This window comes from Gouania willdenowi, chromosome 9, assembly GCF_900634775.1.
Source record: "Gouania willdenowi chromosome 9, fGouWil2.1, whole genome shotgun sequence".
Classification (NCBI taxonomy): domain Eukaryota; kingdom Metazoa; phylum Chordata; class Actinopteri; order Blenniiformes; family Gobiesocidae; genus Gouania; species Gouania willdenowi.
This window is the reverse complement of record NC_041052.1, coordinates 624,428-641,986: the sequence shown is the minus strand read 5'-3', so window position 1 is coordinate 641,986 and position 17,559 is coordinate 624,428. Positions and strand designations below refer to the sequence as shown.

The following is a 17,559-nucleotide window of genomic DNA, read 5'->3' as shown; positions in this document are numbered from 1 at the left end:
ACAAGTGCAACATGGGTTTATTTTCAAACTGCGTATTAAGACATGAACTTGGGGTAATGCCATAGCAAACGTTCCACTGCTGTAATAATAAAGTGCAGGATCAAATCAATTCGTCTGTAGTCATAAAAACCAGGAAAAGCCCTTTTTACACTCACATGAAAGCAAACTGGAGACTCCGCCCCCTTCCTGTCCTTTGATATTAAAGAAAAGACAGGATTACTCCTCTTCTGTAGTGATTGGCTGATATGCTGCACATGCTCAGTGGGGGCCAATACTTTGCCTTGATGTAGTCCATAAGAAAAAGGTGGTCCGTGTGTATAAAAGAGGTCACACACCTGTCCCAGTTCAATACACGTCTCTGATTGGTTCCCAGTGACGATGATGCTGGAGTCAAACGACAGCGATGAGGTAAACACAGACTCATGAGAGCTATTGCACAGACGAGCGTCAGCAAACGATACAAAAGTGTTTCCTTTCCAACAGCCGAGCCTGTGCATAGAAAGAATAAAGCACTAGTGGTGATCGCACACGCTCTTCTTCTTCTCCTAAAGCTTTGATTTGACACTGAAAACACGTCCAATCAGGATCCACTCGGCAGGGTTAGGGTCGGCATGACTAACCTTCATCAACACGTGAGGATGATGGAGATGAAGGGATTAGAACTGTTGGCCGCAGTGAGAGGATGAACCAAAAAAATAAAAGTAGAGAAAAAGTATCACCTGATTTCCCAGAACCAACGAGACGCAGCCAATGCTGAGTGGGCGTCGGCCTGCATGGAGACAAATCTCTCAAGTTTCATTCAATAAATAGCCTCGCGTCGTATGCAAAAAAACAACAAAAAGAAGCTCAGGTCATGTGATCATCATCCGTTATTATCTGTGCAGCAGGACGAAGGCCTCCAGCTTCTCAGGGATGTTCCCTCTAAAGTCCAGGGCGTGTTTGACGATGGCGCGGGCGGCCAGGCACTGCAGCGTGGTGTGGTTGATGGGCTGGATCACGTTCCGGGCCACTTCCTTCTCATCCAGCAGGTCACACGCCGTCTGCTGGAAGGCGTTGGTGCTGTCAAAGTGACTCCCACAGGAAACCAACAGGTTCATGATGTCAGGGTGTCCGTTGGACGCAGCCACATGCAGAGGACTGGAACGCACAACACACACACCGTCATAATTTAAAACACATCCTCACATTAGATAAAGTTCATTAAACCAGGGGTGTTAAACTCATTTTAGTTCAGGGGCCAAATACAGACGGCCACAGATTTAATGCAGAAAAACGAGTCATTACTACATTATTGTTCTTTGGTTTATACTTCTACGTATATATAAAATACTAAATATGTAAGAAACTGATAATAGGGCGACTGTGGCTCAGGTGGTAGTGGGTCGTCTTCTGATGGAGAGGTTGGGGGTTCGATCCCAGTACCTGACTATGTGTCGAAGTGTCCTTGGGCAAGACACTGAACCCTAAGTTGCTCCCAGTGGTCGACTAGTGCCTTGCATGTCAGTCCTGTCCCACTGGTGTGTGAATGTGAGAGTGATTGTGTGAATGAGCTGATATGTAAAGCTTTGAGACTGTTTCAGTGGTGATAAAGCTCTATATAAATCAAGTCCATGTACCATAATATCCAATCAATAAGTGACAAATATCAGTCCCAACAGGATCTAAACATTACATTTCCTACCATTTCTGACCAATTTCTAATTGATTTAGAAAAATATTATGTCATAGTTTGAGGACTTTTACTACTGATTAACATTATAATATGAACCAAAATGGTGACACATGAACATTCTGGTTTCCACAAAGACATTTACTAACAAACAGCTGATCAATATGTTCCACTTTGGCCCCAACATGACACAGAAACCACTTGAATACATGTTTTGGGAGAATATCACATTTACATAGTGTTTAACATAAAACAGGTGATCAAACATTCCCTGATAATTCTGTTCTCTACGTAGAAGAGTTCCAATACATCCATTATTAGATTAATCACATTACAATAAAAATAACAACTGTTTTTCATGAAAACTAAATGACAGGAAGATGACTGCTGCTCACGAGCCTCCAACCCTAAACGTTTAACATTTAATATATGTGATCATGTGATATTAGAATCTGCATATAATCATTTACACATGGATTCATGTATTCTCTGTCTTTTATTTTCTTTTGCGAGCTGAAATGGATGCTCCACAGGGCCAGATTAGGCCCCCAGGCCTTGAGTTTGACACCAGTGTCTTAAAGACACACACCTGTTGTCGTCTTGGTCTCTGCTGTTGACGTCTGCTCCACACTCCAGGAGGATGGAGGCCACGGTGAGGGAGGGAAACTTACAGACGGGGTAGCGACCCACACACGTAGTGTTCCGGTCCACGGCCAGGTGGAGAGGACTGTAGCCGTTCTTACCACACGGATGGAGCTTCAGGAACCTGAAGACAGGACGAGAAAGAAACGTTCCTTCAGTCAAATGAAGGAACTGAAAACAGCTTCACTTCAAACAGAAACAGGATTAAATAAACGGGTGCAGAAGAAACACCCACAGGGTTGTGTGGAAAACAGAATTCACTTTCACATGGAAAAAATTATTTGTCTTTGTATAAATTAGACCTGGACATGACAGAAACGCCTCACATGCATGTTTTGGGATAATATCACATTTACACTACAATTGTGAATGATGAAATGATATATGTAGATGTATCCAGTTTGACAAGTAAAAGACTGATATTGATTGACGGGGCTTATGCTGACAATCATCCATGAATCCTAAGATGAACCAGTTGTAGAGATATGGACCAGATCAGTTGAGGAGTGCATCCCTCAAACGAGGTGAGAGCCACGGCTGCTCGTGAAACCTTTCATGCACATGCTCCGTAGCTCACCGTACCTATGGATGAAAACACTGGTAGCAGAGCTAGCTAGTCACCGCTAAAGACTCTTAACACCCCAGCCACACAGAAATCTAAAGTTTGGAACGTGTTTGGAAAGGAAAGAAAACTTGGAGAAAAAAAGCAATTTGTAAATTGTGCAGAGCAGCTTTGAATAAACTGGTAACAACTAATGTGGACCAGCATGCAACAAGAAAACAGACAAGTAGAATCACTGTTAATGCAGCTGTTGGTGGGTAACGTTAGCTCTAACATCTATGGACGACTCAGCACTAATTCTGCACTTTCCATGACCTATAAATGATACATCAAGTATGTAAGGCACCAAAAATATCCAGGAAATATGTCAGATAGCTCTAAATATTGAGGAGTTTCTACAACTGAATCATGTCTCTACACCCGTTACAGAAATATGATCTTCAGAACCAGGTTGACCTTTAAACAGGCAGCAGAGAAACTAGAAACCAATGAAGTGAGTGCAGACGGTTCTCACCTGTAGATGGTCTCCTTCTTGAAGTGGTCCTGCTCCGTGGTGCAGGTGACCTTCTCTAACAGACATATGAGGTGCAGAATGATGGACAGGGCCTTGGTGAGCTGAGGGGGGTCAGGAGGAATGGGGGCGCTCTGTCTGACCGCTCGCTCTATCTCAAACACGCTCTTGGTTAAGATTCCCATAAGGTCCTGGAAGGACACGGAGGTCCCCAGGAGCCCTTTGGCCCTGTCCTGCAGCATGAAGGAGAAGAGCTCAGCGAACGACAGCAGGCTGGACGCCGTCATGGGGCTGAGGGGGTCCAGGTTGCTCTGCTGCATGTCCAGGGCGTACTTCCACAGGTTGATACAGCGCTCAAAGTTCCCCGAGTCGGCGTAGACGGCTCCTCGGTAGCGGATGTAGTAGGATGTGTCGGGGTGCTGGGGGCCCAGGATTCGCTCTCTGATCAACAGAGCCTGCATTCGCATCTCATCAGGGTCTGAAATCAGCCCATCCAGCTCCTCTCCGTTAGTCACCTGGAGGAGGAGGAAGGAGAAGATGTTAACTAGGGGTGTCCCAAAATATCGATGCGACGAGGTTTTGTCTTGCGATATGTTAGAAATTCACTGGTGCCAAATTTTTTTTTTTTATTGCAACATACAACACATGACAAAAACAATAGGACACAAAGATAATGCAGTACATACACTGTACAATGAGACAATATTTACAGTGTGTGTAGTATACACTGTATTTTACTTGGCTGTCATTCATGTGAAATTGATTGACAATGTTTTGTAATGGATTCAGTGCAGTAGAAAAATTCTGAATTTCTTCAGTGACAGATATCGTAATGTATAGAGGATGAATTTTCCCGCAATATATCGATCATCGCCGCATCGCGATATTAGGGGTACAAACAATTAAAATAAGAATCAGGATTCTAATCATTCACAATTCTGAATAAATTCTTAAACTTCAAAAATCACTTTTTTTTTCTAGGTTTGCAACATACAAGACAAAAACAGAAACAAACTATGTGATAACCCAAAAGCATACACTCAACAACAGTTACAAGTTCTTGCAGTACAGTAAACAGCGTGTGTGTGTGTGTGTGTGTGTGTGTGTGCGCAACAGGAGGGAAGGAATGAAGAGTGGAACATTTTATATTATTAACGAAATAAGATGTAACAATAACGATGGTAATAATAGTATCAATAAAAAAGTAAGAGAGGAAAGAAAACAAGACAAATAATAAAATTTTAAAAAATTCTACATTGACTCAGCAGGCAGCCCCAGCGCCTTAAGAAGCAGGGGGGCCCAACCCAGCAGACACAAAGGGGGGCACGGAACCCCCTCCACTCCTTTTTCTTGTATACCTTGAACTTATTCTTGTAGCCACTGAGTTGAAACTTCGGTAAAAAAGGAGCCTCAGCTTTTATTTAGGCTATTTTATTTATGCAAGTTATTGCTTATATAGTAAGTACGTTTTTATTTGTTTTGATGCCATAATTTGCCTTAAAGGTGCAGTCCGTAACTTCTAAAGTGATTGTCATATTTTCTAAAGCTGTCTCTATGTAAGAACAGCTTTACATGAAACTAGTAGTGTGTGAAAAAAAAAAAAAAAAAAAAAAAACCACACACACTAATTGAGCCCCGCCCCCTGCTGCTCTTGCAGCCTTTGGCAGATTGCCAGGACACACTGCGACTGAGCAAAAAGAACCAATCAGAGCCAGGATTGTGTTTGATGGACAGTCTGACCGCTGTTGCTCACAGTCCCCACCCCTTTCTGCCATGGCCAAAACGCAGCAATGCTCATAGCAAGGCAGTGCCTGGAGTGCCCTCTTTTTTTTACAGTGTATAGTCTGGAGGAGGAGAAGATGGAATTGGCAACTTTCCTGCTTGAAAGGTAATTACTGCTGCTTGATTTACATAATGATTGATTTGTAATTGTTACACTAGAACTCTGTGGTGCATGTGTTTGTATGCGTGCTCCATGTGAGCTGCTGTAAGTGACACTGTTAGGTGTGTGCACACAGAGAGAGAGAAGCGCTGCAGTAATATGCTTTTAACAGTGCATGTTATATTACTGTGATGTTGCAGTCGGGCTAACGTTAGCTTCTCTGAGGGAGAGGCTTTGAAAAGTTTGGAGGCAGGGCAAGAGAGCAGTGGGAAGGGAGGGGGAGAGAGGGATCTGAAAGTTGCGGACTGCACCTTTAACACACTATGCATTGTATAAATTTTTGAATAAAGAATCGTTTGAATGGAGAATCAATTTTGAATCTAATCGTGAACTTAAGAATCGGAATCGAATCAAGGGACACCCAAAACAATCACATCCCTAGTGATAACGTTATCGTGTGAAAAAATATCGTGGTATGTTAAATGGACATGATTTATATAGAGCTTTATCACCACTGAAACAGTCTCAAAGCGCTTTACATATCAGCTCATTCACCCAATCACTCTCACATTCACACACCAGTGGGACAGGACTGCCATGCAAGGCACTAGTCGACCACTGGGAGCAACTTAGGGTTCAGTGTCTTGCCCAAGGACACTTCGACACATAGTCAGGTACTGGGATCGAACCCCCAACCTCTCGATCAGAAGACATCCCACTACCACCAGTGCAATACACAGCACTGTTCTGCTTCAAAAACTAATTTACATTAAATGGGACTTTGACGTGTTAATTGCGAATAAATTAATTACAGAAAAATAAAGCCCTAAAAAAAGAACCCATTTAATCACTTTTTTTCTTGCACTCCAAACAACGTGGAACCTCTCATTTCACTAGTTCCTGGTACAACCATAATACTGATGCACAGGCCACAACACATGAAACAGGAGAAGTAGTTGCTGTGCTTCATGGACGTTAATTTTAGTTTAAATAAAAACACAGAATGAAAAAAAAGGCCACGTTGTGTGAAAATTATGAGAGAGAGTTTATGGAACACGTAGCAGCTCGCACCTCAATGCTAACACGTAGCAGCTCGCACCTCAATGCTAACACGTAGCAGCTCGCACCTCAATGCTAACACGTAGCAGCTCGCACCTCACTGCTAACACGTAGCAGCTCGCACCTCACTGCTAACACGTAGCAGCTCGCACCTCACTGCTAACACGTAGCAGCTCGCACCTCACTGCTAACACGTAGCAGCTCGCACCTCAATGCTAACACGTAGCAGCTCGCACCTCATTGCTAACACGTAGCAGCTAGCACCTCAATGCTAATATGTAGCCGCTAACACCTCAATGTTAACATGTAGCAGCTAACACCTCAAGCTAGAAGCACTGCTACAGATAGCATCATCTGACTCAACTTAAACTGTTATGTAGAAAAACTATTTCAGACTAAACTCATCATCATCAGTTGTTCTGTTTATTTCATATCCACAGATATTCTATTTTACAATGTTCAGTTTATACTGTGTTGTTTTTAATTTTAATACAAAAACTCATTTGTTTTAGAAAGTTTACTAAAAACCCAGGAAAGCATGAATATATCTTAGTTAAATATAAGTTAGTGCTTTGTGAATAATGCAATCATAATATTCTTTATTCATATTACACATTATATTAACACTCAGTGATGGAAATAAACACTATTTCGCTGTTTCAGAAAATGTATTGTTTTCATTGATTCAGTCATATACCAACATACACTTAAACTGAAAAATGTAGCTTCTCTTGTCAAATATTGTTAATTAATGAATTTTTAATTTTTTTTTTATTTTAACCCAGTCCCACCTACACTTTAAACACAGGGTGGTGGTATAAACTGACCTCTCTGGCGTAGTCGTAGGCCATGATGAGCTGCTTAGCCTCTGGTTTGTAGATACGGTTGTTACTGTCCATGTGTCTCAGGTCCATGGCTCTCTTCCAGTATTTTAAAGCTCCCAGCAGATCTCTCTTTTTATCCACAAACGTGGCTCCTAGCAGCTCCAGGGCATCGATGCGCTCCATGTGGCTCGTCTGCAGCACAGGACCATTCAACAGTTTACATCACCACACACGCTGACTCCTCCCCCTCAGTGTCTACTCACACTGACCGACTCCTCCCCCTGAGTATCTAGTGTGTGCTAACCTGCTGGTGGTTGGTCAGGTAGTCCACTATGTTGGTGTGACCTGTAACGCTGGCAGAGAGGAGCGGCGTCATGCCGTAGCCGTCCTGCTCCATGGTGGCGCCAAACTGCAGCAGCATGCGCATGATCTCCAAACTACCAGATTCTGCACAGTCATGGAGCGCCGTGTTACCTGGGAACAAAAGGAGGGGAGGGGTTAATGCACAGTTAAAGTTTAGGTAGAGATCTCACCTCGCCTTTAAAAGGTTTCATTAGCTGTGTTTCTATTAGGGACGTACATTGCCCTGAATCTGATGTCACAATACAATATCAATAACTACACATTTCACTTTACAAGTACAAAATGGTATGATTTAGAATAAATATATTTTTCTAAACATGTGAGAACCAGTAAATGGTAACTAACTGTAATTCAAGCACAAATATAAAAAAACAAGTGGAATGTTTATCAAACTGTCAAATTACATTTTTCAAAAAAAATTAAACTTTTGCTTCTACTGATTGTGTTAAGTTTTTTTTTTTAAAGTAACCACATCCATCTATCAAAGTGCCAAGTATGTTTTATAAAAATAAAGTAAAAAGACAAAACCTTTTATGTGGACCAAAATTCACGTGTTGATATTTTTCCTCAAAATGACAATGTACAAGATAAATCTGGATATGTTGAACTCAAAGTTTGACCAAAAAGAAAATTCTGGATGAAATGTTCTGATGCTAAATGTCACACAGACATTTATTAACAACCAGCTGATCAATATGTTCTACTTTAGTCTGTTTCTCCTCTAAGGGACAGCACGTGTGAGTGAGTTCTGTAGATGAAGGTCTGGGTTAGAACACACTCAGTGATCATCTAACTGAGCTTTACTTGTTCTGAGAAGTAGAGAAAGAAACCACTCCTAAACTTGACATATCACACTCCACACTAACATTTAGGGGTGGGAACCTCTGGGTACCTCACAATACAATGAGATACACGATACAAAGCTCACGATAACAATTATCTCACGATATGGCGATACTGTGATTATCAATATATTAGTCAGAAATCAATCTACAATAATCTATGACAAAAGAAAAAGTTTAAGTGAAAAAATACAATTTATATTTTCTATATCTGAAAGACAATAAATATAAAGTGTCCTATGAACAGTGACACTATTTTAATCCAACATGTCTGTAAATAAGTGTCAACATATCAATGTAAATGAATAAGTATCTCTAATAGTGCTTTATGTAAACAATAAATATGATCTTTATTACCAGTGACATCATTATAGTGAAATATTACAGTAAACAATATATTGTTTCCTTCAACAAACAGTGATAATATTTATGTGAAGACATACCTGCACATTTTAGTGAAACAACAAAAAAGGTTTTGAGAAGAAAAAAAAACCAATAGCGGGAGTATATTGATAATCGACCATGCGGAAAAATATCGCGATATATCGTCACACTCCTATTAACATTTGGAGCTAAAACTGGAACTTTCTTTAAATATAAACAACTGTCTCTACAGAGTTAAGATCACTATCAGATTAAGTCTGATATAAATAAGGTCAGTCACCCTTTATAACCTTTAAGGGTTGGATGTGAAATAAAAATGTTTTAAAAGCAAACTAGTTTCATGATGAACTAAAATGACAACATTCTTTGAACTTATTAATGGTCCCTAAATCTGTAACATCCACTGCTTCTGGTGTTTAATCAAACACGTGTCTGCTGTCACTGAGACTGAGGTTCAAACACACTCTGGGATTAAACGTCACTGCACTCACATTGTGCTTTGATCCACAGGACATTTTATTCCATTCAGATCATTTCATTTAAGAAGTCAATATGAAGCGAGTGTTTACGAAACAACAAATGGTTTGTGATCATGCAGCGGGTGATTCTTGTTTAAATGATGTTACATCTATAAACTGGTCCTCCCTGAGCCCGCCAACTCCCAGAATGAGGAAAACAAGTGATTCCTGGAAGGTCTCTGTAGCCCCACCCACTGGTAAAACGATGTTTCTACAGGTTGTTCAGATTCAGCTCCTGTTACGTAACCAAAAGAGTCGTTTACATCGGCTGACCTCCTGATAGGAGTAAGGTGATAGACTCCACCCCCAACCTGATGAAAACTATAGAGAAAGTCTGCCATAGATCATCACCTTAAATGCACTATTCCTGTAGTTAGAAGAGCAGAGGAAGAGAAAGTGACTCAGCAGATTACCACTCATGTGAGAGTTTGAATGATTGCTGCTGCTGAGATGCACAGACCCTGACGCGCTGAGACGGACTCACAATCACAATAGTCCTTAAATATCCATGTGTTTTACTGTAATGTGCAGTTTTTTGGCTGAAAACAACAACTGTGTGGATGGTAAAAATAAAATGGCTTTGTTGATCACTAATCACCCTGTAAAAGAGCGAGACATTAAGTGACTGAGCGTCTATAGTCATTCATATGCATAAGTAGGCCCCAAAACAGCCCGTTTTTAGAACAGCTCAGAAAGTGACTTTTCAGAGGCTAAAACTCTGAAAAACAGGTGAGTTTGGGAAAATAAACCTCAAATACTATGTTTTTGGGGTTCTTAGAACAAATGGAGATGGGTGAAAAAATAACAATACTGTACCTTTTACATTCCTTTGCGATTTCTGTCACATTACATTCACTTCTGATAATTCAACAAAGAACTTCAGCAGCATCATGTTGTAATGCCTACATTATCATAACAAGCCTTAGCATCTTTAAAAAGCATTTGTTTCATTAACGCTACATAGATGCATCAGCTCTTGGTTAAACTGGTTAACATCACATTTATAACAGAACTTCAGTTGTTTTGTTTTTGAGAATAATTGTGAACTAATTGTTTTGTCATCACTGTATTGATCAACAAAAAAAGTTCATCATTACATAGAAACCCAATAGAAAAAACATTAAATCCATGATATAATAGACAGTGCAACAGGTCGACAAAGGAAGCGTGTGGGCCAAAACAGTAATAAAGTTCTTTAAGTGCAAAGAGAATATTTTTATATTTGTTGTGTTTAATGTTCAGCAATGTTGTAGTTTTTTTTTGTTTGAAACTTAAAGCTTACAGCACAAAATCAAAAACCAAATAAACAATAATATTTGTATCATATTGATCATGAACCTATGTATGATACTGTAAACTAATGTATTTGTCCTATCCCTACGACGTAGCTAAAGGTGACGTACGGCACTGATGATATTATGAGTCAGCACATGATGAGTCGTGGAACAAAAAGGAAAACAAAGAAACAAAACAAAGAGGCCACAAAGTTTAACAGCAACAGCTCTTCAGAGGAAACGTTCATTTTATTTCATTTTCCTTTAATCAAGAATTCTTTCAGGAGGTATCGTAACATGAGTATATAGCGACTGTTGTAAATGCTGTGCTTTCAATGAATATTTAAAGATAATAACCTAAAGCAGTGAGAACTGACTCAAACTATCAGACACACCCGGAAAAAACCTCCAAACAAGTTATCATGGTGACGATAGACATCAGTAATCTGCCGAGTCATCACTGACATGACTGAATCAACTTATTCTTCTGGTTGAGTAATAAAATAATTTATAATCAAAATGAAAATGTTTTAGATGAGGTTGATTTTGAATATCTCTGCATGTTTATTCATTTCTACTTTTCTTATTTCATCCAAAATATTTCTGGAGCCTCAGTTAAAAAAAAAAAAAAAAAAAATCCCCCAGGTTTAAAAAAAAAAAAAAAAGTCTAATCTAATTCGGATTTTGTGGAATCATTTTAAGGAAAATGACAGGATTTTGGAAAAAATTGAGTTGAAAATGATTGTCATGTGATATAATTGCAGAGAAACTGTGAGCCTTGTGAATATTATTCAGTTTCATTAAATGTGTGTATTTGGAGGGACTGAGATAACTACAACTGAATTAATTGGAAATTTACTAGGGATGTAAAGATTCATCGTGAGACAGTTAAAAATCAATTCAAAGGTGTCACAGTTTACATCTGAAATTGATTAGCAGTACTTTTTTTTTTATTTAGAAGTTGAAATTCAGGACACACCACCGTGTTTTAAATCAGAATGGTGGAAGCGTTTTGGCTTCTCCAAGACAAAATGAAAGAAGTGAGAAAAAAAGAACTCCAAGGTCAGAAGGTCTCAGAGAGGAAAGAGAGAATTAAAGCCATAGTTGATTTATTTCATATGATACTTGTTTTAAAGTCCAATTGTTAAGGTACAAAATACATTTTCAGTTACACTTTTAAAAAGAAAAGTAACTATTATGTAGTTTTTCATAGTTTACTGTAGAGCCACAATGTAAATGAATAAACTTCTTCATTTGTAACTAGTGAATAGTTACATCCCTAAAACGATTCATTATATCTGTCATTTTTTAATTTCTCATGTGGGCCAAATTGGATGCTCTAAAGGGCCAGATTTGGCCCCCGAACCTTGAGTTGGACATATGTCCTAAAGTGTTACAACTCTAAATGAGTAGGGGTGGCTTCAAATATCAATCTCATTCTCAACATACTCCATCTCACCCATTCGACACCAATCTGTAACTTCTGTCTTGTCCAACACCTTAAGTCCATTGCTTGCATAACTAGAATTCCTAAGTCAGCCCTTCAAAAACTAATTCTGTTCCGCTCTAATAATAAACCATATACCCGTCACATATGGAAAAACTTTGATAAACTTAAGGCCTTTCTGCTATTCAACTGCAATGGGAAACGAAAGATACTGTAAGTCAAGGTTCCTGTCTCTGGTGGAGCCAATCCTAGTCACCCAACCCGTGGTAGAGGAAAATAGATGATGTAATACAGCATGATTTTGTGATATTTCACAGTGTGATTATCGTATCTAATGCTGGGCGATATGACAATACATATTGTGGAAAAGTGTCAATCATGCTCTATCAATTCTAACCTAATTTTATCAGTTATTATAGCAAACGTCATTAAATAGTCTACGACGAATGTATTATTGTCATCTTGTCACTATGCAATGCATACTCTACGAAAATTTTATTTTTTATTCTTTATCACTAAAAACGTAAAGAAGCTCCGTCTTGTGGTTTTGCGACACTGCGGGTTTACAACATGCTTCACGTTACTGAACTCATGAGCGCTGAAAGATGGACATGCAACACAATGAAGTTGAATGCCCAGATTCACAACAAACAGACCATTACACAGGCAGCCCAAGAAGAAGCACTTTTACGGAAAATGGTAAATGGACATGATTTATATAGAGCTTTATCACCACTGAAACAGTCTCAAAGCGCTTTACATATCAGCTCATTCACCCAATCACTCTCACATTCACACCCCAGTGGGACAGGACTGACATGCAAGGCGCTAGTCGACCACTGGGAGCAACTTAGGGTTCAGTGTCTTGCCCAAGGACACTTCGACACATAGTCAGGTACTGGGATCGAACCCCCAACCTCTCGATCAGAAGACGACCCACTACCACCTGAGCCACGGTCGGTACATCTGTGATTTGGTTACATTTTGGGTTCAAGAGGTCCGTGTCACCACGGATAAAGCCACTAACATCTCTGCAATGGAACTGAATGCGTGGGAACATCTACAGCTTGCCATTGGTACGTGTAAAGGTGCGTTAACACCGAAAGTGACTGTAGCGACTGCAGTCAATACACTATACTAAGTATAACAATCTAAAAATGGCTGACAAAAATATTAGTGAATGGAAATGAGTTTGGTTATCCTGTGTTATGTTTGACATTAAAAAGTTGGATTCCACAACAGAGTCCGTTGTTAGCGCTGTTAGCCATGAATATGTAAACATCTCCATTGTTTCCTCCTTACACTACACCAGGTCTCACTGCATAGACTGGTGTAGCATTAGCATGGAGTGCTAACAGCTGATGTGTGTAAACAATGGGTCTGTGGCTCCAAGCAGTGACTCCCAACACAATCAGCAGCAGAAAAAGTAGTGGTTTGTATTTACATATATGGTAATAAAGTATAATATATATTAAACAGCAGTGTTTGTTTTAGCTGTTAGATAGTTGGAGAGGGAGGAGCTAACATTTTAGGAGGCGTGTTAGGTGACGTCACCTGCCAACGTGGGTAAAATCCAACTGTCTCGTTTAAATCTGACTTTATATAAAATATGGAATAACAAGAGAGGAAACAGAACGTTTTACACTTTGTTCCTCTTAATGAGGCTAATCACTTTGATAGACAGTCTGAAAAACAGGAAGTGGGAGCCTATTGGCTGGGCGATCATTTCCATTTGTATAGGGGTCTATAGCAGTGGTTCTCAACTGGTCTCACCCTGGGACCCACATTTTTCCACGTACATTATATCACAACCCACTTTTTTTTTTTTAGAATTCAACCAACAAAATTTTGTTTTTCAAAAAAGGTTGTTGAAGATACATATATATAACCCTATTTTCCTGTGCAACATGCATTTCACAGCATGCCTGTCAAAAGAAAAATCTATTTCACAGTAAAATACAAGTCCAACATGAGAAACATTGAGCACTTATTTTTGACCAGCTGTACGCGACCCACCCAGTACAGGTCCGCGACTCACTTTTGGGTCCCAACCCACCAGTTGAGAAAAAAATGGTCTATAGGAAGAAGGAGTAGTAGACCATAGCAGTAGACCATAGTAAAAGAATAGTTAGATATTTTTTCACATTTCAAAAGAATCATACATAAACATATTTCTCAGAAACTCCAGATATCAGCTTTAACCCCCAGAAGTGTTTAAGTGGAGGCCATGATAAGAGTGTTTGAAATTTCTGAGGAAAACGGCACCTTTTCCAAACACCTTTCCTGTGACGTCATCCACGGATTATGAAAAGTTGATATGAGCCTGGAGGGACTATTCAGACAGTCCTTGTTAAACTACCTCACTCCTCTCTGACTTTACGCTGATCGCATTCTTTATAAAACATACTGGACACTTTGATAGATGTATGCTGTTACTTTGTATTAAAGAATCTGTTGAAGAAGCAAAAATTAAACTTAATTGAAAAAAATTAATTTGACAGTTTGATAAACATACCACTTCTTTTTATATTTGTGCTTTAATTACAGTTTACCATTTACTTGGTCTCACAATATCATACAATTTTGTAAATGTGAAATTTATCATTATTGATATTACAATGTCTATCATATTGTATTGTGACATGCAAATTGTGAATCGTATTGTCAGATTTAGGGCAATGTACACGACTATAATTATGAATTACACATCTTTTAGAGTAGGTCTGGGTGATATATCAAAACAAGATATTATTTTACCATATGTTGTGTTTATGACAACTGTCCTTTCTTGAATCTTTATTCCATTTTATCTATATATCAAGTTTTCTGTTTGGGCGATAGAGAAAATTACAATATTGCTGATATTGATTTTCTATAGATTATTTTGTATCAAAATACTTGTTTCAGGAGTCGATGCTTTCTGTATTTCTCAGAACAGCATAAAAACTCAGATCTACCACTTAACAAGTCACGCTACAGAACTTACTCACATGTGCTGTCCCTTAAAGAAAAAGCCAAACGTGTGACATATTGTGCAGATGTTTTTTTTTTTTTTTTTTTAATAAATGTACCTTTGTGGCCTTTTATATCAACAATTTTAACCTTCAATTGTCTTTCTGGTCATACTTCATTTGAATTAAAATTATCCAAATTTATACTGTATATCGCCATTTTGAGAAAAAATAGAGATATGAGTTTTGGTCCATATCGCCCAGCCCTATTTTGGAGTTTGGTATTTTTAGTGCCATGTGGCAAAAATAAAATCTATAAAAGTAAACTATCCTGTGAGCTACTATGTATCTGTGCAGAAGATGGACTCATGATGTTTGTGAATTTCCCCTCTGGGGATCAATAAAGGTGTATTCTATTTTATGTAAAGGTTTCAGCCAATCATGACACATGTAAACACTACCAGTTAACTTCTGATATGAACAATAGAAATGGACCTGTGTTGGGTAATGTAACTAAAATCATCTCCCTGTGGTGTTATAGATGATTTTCCTATAATAACATGCTATTAATACAAATTAAAGTGTGTTTTTTTTTTTGCTGACCTTTGACACTCTTCCTGTTGACGTCCGCCCCCCTCTCCAGCAGGTACTGAGCTATCTCTTTGTGGCCTTTGTAGCAGGAGATCATGAGACATGTGTGTCCGTGCCTGTTGGCCACCTCCAGGTCGGCCTGGTGCTCCACCAGGTACCGGACTATGTCCAGGTGTCCGTCGAAGCATGCGGCCCTGAGGGGGGTAGAGTTGGTGAGGGTGGTGCTGTTGACCGAGGCTCCGTGACCCAGCAGGGACTGGACCACCTTCAGGTGACCCGCCGCAGAGGCCGCCCACAGCGGGGGAGCCCCCTCGATGGTCTCCCCGTCAAAGTTCACGGAGCCTCCAACCTCCACAGGGGCACAGCAGCACTCCAGCAGGTACTCCACCAGGTCCAGGTGTCCGTAGCGGGAGGCCATGAGCAGCGGGGTGGCCCCGTTGGTCTTCTCCCCCATTAGCTTGGTCACCTCCGGCCCTTCTTTGTTTTCCAGGAGCTTCTGGAGGAGCCGGAGCTTCCCGTCCCTGGCTGCGTTAAACACGGCCGTCTTCAGATCCATCACCGGCCGTTAGCCAAAGCACAGCGTCCGTGAAGCAGCGGGATCCGTAGATCTCTGAGCCCCGGAGCCTTTGTTTACCAGCACTAACCGGCTCACCACTGCCCCCACACGGCTCAAAAAATGTCCAAACACTACAACAAAACCCGACTTTATCAACCTATAAACACATCAATTAATAACACTCCCAGGTAGTAAATCTAATAAATGATATTTGAGTTCCAGTAAGGCCACTGAGTTAGCATCTGGGCTAGCTGACTTCCTGGATCAACGATGCTAATAACGAAGCTAGCTCACGTTAGCCGCACTACTTTCCACCAGGAGAGGCTCACACCTGCTTCTTCTGCTCCGCATCGCTCCAACACATGATGACACACCAGTCAGGACTCCAATAATCCACCTCCTGTCCCGGTACCGTACCAGTGTTAGTCCGCCCCGCCCGTTAAAACCGCACTGCTACGTTAGCTTTAGCCTGGAAAAACAACACGGAGCAAAAACACAGCTAACACCGCTCTCTTTAAACCGCGTTAGTGTCACAAAAACCACCGCAGCGCCGTTAATCCCCACAGCAGGCGGGGTCCGTGGACGCAGTGGTCGGTGAGCTGAGCCCAGGGGAAGGTTCTCCACCCACGGATTCACCGGATGATCACGACTCGGTTTGAGTTTAATCACAAACCGACGTCTCTTTTCTAGATGCGAAATGATTGACAGCAGAGTTGACCAATCACGTTGTAGGAGGGCCTTCTAACAGCCAATCAGAAACAGCAAAGGAAACAACAGGCTCTACTAAAACATTGTGGACTTTTTTTCTTTGTGAAATAGTTTAAATGTTATTAAAAGGAAAACTAATAAATGAATTAAAACAGCCTTTGTACATAAAATACTCACATATCGAAAAGATTTAGGTTTTTATTGTGTTGTTTCTGATTGTGAGGCCAAATTTATATCGCCCCCTACAGGAATAATAGAGCATTACATTCACTGATGGTTCTACTTGATCTATGGTTTAAATCAGGGGTTCTCAACCATGAAACCCACAGTTTGCCACCGTCAAAAAAGTGCGACTCACTTTTTAAAAATTCCACCAACTAAATTTAGTTTTTCAAAAATAGCTGTTGAAAAACACACATATATGATCTTTTTTAAAGCGTGAATCTTGATATTTTCCTGTGTAACATGACTTTCACAACATGCCTGCCTGTCAAAGGAAACGTTTTTTCAAAATAAAAGACAAGTCCAACACGAGAAACATTAAGTCTTTGTTTATTTTTGACCAGTTGTCTGCGACCCACTCAGTACAGGTTCACAACAGACTTTTGGGTCCCGACCCACCAGTTAAGAATTGCCGATTGTATTAATATCCTAACCATAGCCTTGTTGGTAGATGGCTCACTATGACTATACTATACTTGTTTTTATCTGTATTATATTTGTATATTAGTATTATATTGTCGTGGAGATGTGCATTTGTATTTAATTAACAGTTT

The 17,559-nt window shown here is 40.0% G+C and overlaps 1 protein-coding gene across 1 annotated transcript; it reads right to left on the bottom strand.

Moving 5' to 3' along the window:
* Positions 1–16,782, bottom strand: fem1c (fem-1 homolog c). The gene is made up of 6 exons (XM_028456432.1): positions 15,532–16,782; positions 7,454–7,623; positions 7,153–7,341; positions 3,388–3,899; positions 2,259–2,435; positions 1–1,137 (listed from the first exon to the last, which is right to left on the bottom strand). The coding sequence occupies exons 1-6, from the start codon at positions 16,073–16,075 to the stop codon at positions 873–875; spliced, it is 1,857 nt and encodes a 618-aa protein (XP_028312233.1). The 5' UTR covers positions 16,076–16,782; the 3' UTR covers positions 1–872.
* Positions 16,783–17,559: the final 777 nt, after the last annotated feature.

Coding starts and splice junctions, on each gene's coding strand:
- fem1c (XM_028456432.1), bottom strand. CDS start 16,075: ATGGATCTGAAGACGGCCGTGTTTAACGCAGCCAGGGACGGGAAGCTC. Junction 7,342..7,453: donor ACCTGACCAACCACCAGCAG/GTTAGCACACAC, acceptor CCTGTGCTGCAG/ACGAGCCACATGGAGCGCAT. Junction 3,900..7,152: donor CCTACGACTACGCCAGAGAG/GTCAGTTTATAC, acceptor CTCCTCCTCCAG/GTGACTAACGGAGAGGAGCT.